The sequence below is a fragment of the Mastigoproctus giganteus genome, chromosome 10 (assembly GCF_048544385.1).
Source record: "Mastigoproctus giganteus isolate SK-2022 chromosome 10, ASM4854438v1, whole genome shotgun sequence".
Taxonomy (NCBI): Eukaryota; Metazoa; Arthropoda; class Arachnida; order Uropygi; family Thelyphonidae; genus Mastigoproctus; species Mastigoproctus giganteus.
The window spans coordinates 213,940,830-213,946,985 of NC_143584.1; the positions used below are offsets into that span (position 1 = coordinate 213,940,830).

A 6,156-nucleotide genomic window follows, 5' to 3' on the forward strand; every position below is an offset into this window, starting at 1 on the left:
TTGTGTTTTAGCATCTGGCAACAGCACAGTGCAAAAATAGAAAACTTCTCTAATCACTAGAGAATAGTAAATATAATGTTGTATTATAATAGCTGTTCCGTAAAAGATTAATGCATGTGTTTATGCAAAATGACTGGATCAAACATAAGCATTAATTATATTTTATTGTAATTAAATATAATTATAAATAAAATACAAAATATGACTAAATTGAAAAGTACTGACTGTAGTGTACTGCCATCAAAAGGGATTTCCAAGAGTCCTATCATGTACAGAGCGATACCATTAATACATTCAACAGTAACAGGTAGAATTAACCATCATCTTCCATTATAACTTGCATACCTACAAGCACCTGGCTATCAATTCCAGTGCCCTCGTAGGTAACACAGTTCAGTATAATCATCATCCTTTCACACACCAGGTGGAAAACACCTGAGTTAGAATCCCATCAGTGATGCAAGGAATTGTTGTGGGTCACAATGTGGCTGAGTTAATCTGTCTCAGGTGAGGGTAACATGGTTTTTCATCCAGCAGACAGACCACAGAACACATGCAATTTACAGACATTATATACAGCACAATATGACCTTAAGTCGGTGATGTGCCTAAAATCCTATAACAGCCAAACAAACATCAAGTGTAGCACACAAGGAAGCAGCAATTAACATACAGCTGATAGCAGGCCTTGCAAACTGCCAGTCTAATTTCTTCACCAAACTTTCCGCCTTAAAATTTGCATAATACCTACTGTAAATACCCTGCAGCAATTTAAAATTGAAACTATTAATAAACATTCCCTTGCACTGATCTTCTAAAATAAATTAATATGTTTAAAGTTCTTTTCATTTGAAGCGAGTAGGTTTTTCTTGATTTCTGGTATACCTACTATCCTGATATCGTATTGATCTAGTTCTGCTAATTCCACTTCTTTGCTGTTTAAGCTTCTAATATTGATGGTATCTATCTTGATGGTTGTCCAGTAGTATATTTAACATCATAAGTCCTGATTCTCAAGCATAAATTCCATGAATGCAAATTACCTTCAGAAATGGGTTATGTAGAGTCCACTCTGCAGTAGTATCATGTTTCCAGGTGGAAGTGCACTGAACTAAATATATAATTTTAAGAATTTCTTCACTACAACTATTTATTTTTTCCAAAATCCTATAGCTGAGAGATATTAAGTATATGTGTATCTTATTTTTTTACTAAGCATGCTTCTGTGATGATTTGTAATCTATCACTTACCTTCATATATGAAGACTGAAGTATGATTCTGAGAAGCAGTATGGGTGTACATTGATTTCTTTTATCATATTTATTCCTTTTGCCAAGCAGTTAGAACACGTGACAGGAAATAGTTAGTCACCTGCTACTAGATGCTAATGCGCCATAAAACAAACACCTGCTACTGTAATTGTAAAGCAAGTTGATCATTTTATTTATTTTGAATGAAGAGTATTAAATATTTTCTTTATACAAAGTCTGACTGACTTGTTTATTTCACAGTATATTAAATGACATATATTATGTTTGAGAAATAGTATCAGTATTCTCTAAGGCTGCCTGTACTAGCAGCATTAAGTGATTTTAATCATTACATAGGAGTGGAAACACACTTAATTCCTGTCACTAATTGTGTTAAGCCATTCAAGAACTTACTTTACATTATATGACTATTTTTTTGCACAGAATAATTGCCCTACGTGTGAACAATCATTGATGGACCAAAAATGGATGGTCAAATGATAAATAGTAGCATTCTGCAGTATGCTTCATTCCACTTGGAATGAGTATAAATATCAAAATTTGCTTGCTGAAACTCCTTTTTTCCTACCACACTGCATTGTTAAAATTGCCTTTGGCAATTTGTGCTTTGCTATATTCTCGTGAATTTCAAATGACATTTTTAATCAGCTCATTACTGGAAAAAAAAAAAAAAAAACTAGATGCTTCATCACCATTGGTGGAGTGTTAGAATCTGCTATGCCACAGCCAAGAGGCGACTTCACTCGAGGAAGATTTGTTATGAATTTGATGGAATATTCAGAGCATGGTTTATTTTGAATTGTAATCCAGACTATCACAGTCAAGATCTGTTACTAGTGAAACTAAAGTACAAGCACTGTATCACAAGAAAAAGCATCTTCATTCATAATTTGCAATGGCATTGTTTCATCAGGATAATATGTCCTAGGTTAGGAAAAAAATTCTACAGCTATATTTTGCAGATTACCACTTTTTTTTTTTTTTTTTGAAATCTACAATGATGTCTTGATAGAATGGCCTTAAGAAGTTTCAAAATTGTTGAATCAGAATGTGCCATATCTGTATTCTTTGTTTCAAAGCCAAAGAAATTTTTAAAACATGGTAAGGAAGGAAGGTGGAAGAAAGCAGCAAAAAAAAAAAGATGAAAAGATGACATTACATTTGAGTTGACCTGACAGATAAGAGCAAATACTAAAGTATGTACTCTTAATTTTTGTTGTTAACATAAGTAAATTAATTTTTTATAAATTTCTAAAGCAGTTCATTTTCTTTTAGTTCGATGACATATTTCAAACCCTTGGCCTCGGAACTAGTTTAGGCCATGAGCAGCATATTCAGCCTGCATGCATGAAGTCTGAATCATCACCTGCCCTGGAATTATCTAATCCATATAAACTAATGGTATGTTTAAATTTTGTTTTTAATACTGTTTTCAGAAATGTTTAAAAATGGACCAATTAGTATTCCTTTTCAGCCCTAACTGAATGTTTCTCTTTTTTGTTTCCTTTTTGTAAGGTATAGGAGGTAATATTATTGAATTTGTTAATAATTACTAATGCCTATAAATTACTAATGTTTTTGGTCTTATTCTTTTAGTGTAAACAAATTTTAATCTCTGATTTTTGTATGTCTCATGTTTGAATTCTGTCAGTGCAGTTTATGTGGGATTTTTTCCTTTACTGAGATAAATGAGCTCATATTTCATTTATTTCAGGTAGAGGTAGTAAAATTTTCAATAGAAAAACAACTTGAGAATGTAATATGAGTATATAAGAAAGTGCTACAGCTCTCATAATGTCTTTACATTGTGACAGGCATACTAATCAGTGAGCCAACTGGGCTAGCCGGGTGGGTAAAGTGCGTGCCTGGCAACCCAAAGGTCGCAGGTTCAAATCCCGCCTCGGGCTTGGATCAGAGTAGAAAATGCAAAAACCTTGGGAGGTGCAATATGGCCACAGAAGCTGATGAACTAACAAAAAAAAAAAAAAAAAACTAATCAGTGAATTAGAACTAATTAATCTTTCCTTATTTGATATAGTAGTTGTGAGTTCCAAATATTGCTGTTACTGCAAAGTACTCTAAAGATATAAGGTCTATTTTAATCAACAAAAATTATAGATTATACAGGAACAAAATTTATATAATTTTATTCCTGTATAATCTATAATTTTGATGTATACAACTATACAAGTTTTATACTTCAAATAGAGTAAGTAAAATTAATAAACAATTTTTCACATAACTGTGAAGGATCCAGTGATGCATTGTTTAGGAATGTTTAGCCCAATTGGAATGTACTAGATACTGCTGATCAGCATTGGAAATGTTCCACCACAAGGGGAAGTCTTTCAGTGTTAGAAACAAGAAGTTACTTGGTGTGTAAATATGGAGGTGTGAAACGAGGTTTGCTTTCCTTAATTCTTTTGTTTAGTCAACACAGTGGAAAGAGGCATCATTCGTGGTGGAAGCAAAGATTATTCATGAGATTGGATATTTCAGCCAAAATTTCTCCTTCAAAACTGCATGATAGCTATTCCTTATAACTTTATTTTCCTTAGAAAAGCAGTTGTGTGTGAGGAATACCTTCAGCTTCCCAAAATATTGCAGTGATTTTCTCTGCACTTGCAGCAGTTTTTTGGCAGTGGTGATTAAATGCCCTTCCTTGGTCTCTTGAGTGATTAATGGAATTGACTTATCAACTATGGTGATAATTGTTGAATAGAAAGCACCATTCATTACAGTATTTCTCATAAGCATTGCTGCACAAGAAGCGGTCATATTTCTGTTCTTGGATAAGCATCCTGGATATCCACTGGCTGAAATTTTGAATAGAATATACGCTGAATATTACATAATGATTAACTATCCCAAAATGGGAAGTGCCCTCTGAATGACACAGTCTTGGTTAACAAATAGGACTTTCCTTGCTCAGATGCAGAAATTGTATATTCTACCTTTGCAACAAAAGTGATGCCATCTTTCACTGTATTATACTTCCAGTTGGAGCACTGTGAACAACTTTCTGTAGTGTTCAGTGCTACCATCCTATGGGTGGTACTAGATGACCAATGCATGTTATACAAGTGCTGCCATTTATTAGCACTTGTGAAATATAAATTAGGAAAGATTATAACTTGGATGCACCTTGTAAAACAATTACCTAGTAGTGTGATCTGTATGCATGCAACACATCACTAGTCGGAACTGGTAATGTTTAAAATGCTTGACTGCTTAGTTTTGATTTTATCAGTTTGTTAATAGGAGATATACGGAAAGGTGTTTTTAATATGGTTGGATTGACAGCTTTATGGGCTCCATATTCCCACATCAGCAACAGTTCTTTACAGTAGCTTTCACCTATCTATTCACAATAATTTTGTAGTACATGTGTCCTTTTGTAGTGTGTGTAATTACTTTTTTCCAGATGACTAAATGATTAAAGCTTATGAAATGGCTCAAGTGAAATTGGTCAGCATTAAGCTAATGTTTTATTAATTATGATCCTCTCTAAAGTTATAAGTATTTGGTATAACAGATTAACTGTTTTTAGTTTTGTTTCAGATGTTAATACTTAGAACAGAAGATTATAATTTGTTCCAATCTTTCAGAATGCTCCACTTACTCTAGAGGAGAAAGAGAGATTGGTTTGGCAACAAGAGCAGCAGCGGAAACTGAAAGCCCAAGTGCCCATCAATCTGATGCCAAGTGCCACTCTGAACAGCGGAACCACACCTGTAGTGTCCACCACTGCACCCAAAGACCTAACTTCAACCCTTATTAATTCAAATTTAGCAAATCTCAGCTTTGGAAAAGGACCCAGTACTTCAAGTGCCATTTCCATTATGTCTGCTCCTGTTTCAAATTTTGGAACAGGAATGATTGGTTTAACAAACATGCAGAGGGTAGGAATGTCACCAACTCAGTCAGTTACTAGTCCAGTACCTCCTCTAGGCTTAAAGTATCCAGCTGCCCAACCTCCAGTTCCACAGATGCAGCAAAATATCAACATGTCTTCCCTTGACAGTTTACTACCAAACTTAGGTGCCAGTAAACTAAAAGTTCCCATGAGCTATGTAAATCCTCAAGGAATATCTGCTCAGTCATCAGTGCAACTACAAAGGATGAACAGTGCTCCAGCCTCTTGGACTCAGAATACTGGGGCAGGGCAACACTTTCAGCAGGCACCTAGTGTTGGCAGTACTAGTGCTAAAAGTGAACTAGATGACTTATTTGGATAATGTTATTTTTACATCTTTAAGATTTATGTTTTTTAAAGACATTAAAATTGTAAATTAATTTGAAAACATGGAAACTGTAAATTATAATCCATCCTGGTGATGGCTGGTTGTGTCTAGAATGCAATTCTATCTTATAGATCCAAATGGGCATGTAAAAATACTTACAATTTGTATATGGTGGTTTACATGGCAATTCATTTTTATGGTGATAAGTTCTACATATTGTATATATACATTTGGCAAAATATTTGATCTAAAATCAAACTGCATTTCTTTATCTTAGTCATTCAGAAAGTGTACTTGTCATGTTATAATTTGTAGATATGTTTTTACTAGGAATTAATTTATCTTGGAAAGGAGTTATATGATTATTATGTGCAATAAATTATAATTTGGCAAACTGGGAACAGCTAGCTACCCATCTCAAAAGAAGTAAATTTCTATAGTGTAGGTATAAACAAGAAATTTTGCAGAAAGCTGTTATATGCAAAATCTAAAACTTTTGCTCAGTTGCAGTTTTCTCAGTATAGAACAAAACAGTTAACAGGGAATGTGATACCAAATATAGTTGGGATGGTGTCTAGATTATTTCTGAACCCAGTGATTAAGATGCTTTTTCTGCAAAATTTTGCAAATAAGATTTTAG

At 33.8% G+C, this 6,156-nt stretch overlaps 1 protein-coding gene across 1 annotated transcript in view; it reads left to right on the forward strand.

Moving 5' to 3' along the window:
* LOC150079880 (SCY1-like protein 2) overlaps positions 1 to 5,510 on the forward strand; it is a 114,212-nt gene extending 108,702 nt beyond the window's left edge. The window contains exons 17-18 of the mRNA XM_090383269.1: positions 2,548 to 2,673; positions 4,881 to 5,510. Coding sequence (XP_090239395.1) covers positions 2,548 to 2,673; positions 4,881 to 5,510 — 756 coding nt within the window. The remainder of the gene's footprint in view (positions 1 to 2,547; positions 2,674 to 4,880) is intronic.
* Positions 5,511 to 6,156: the final 646 nt, after the last annotated feature.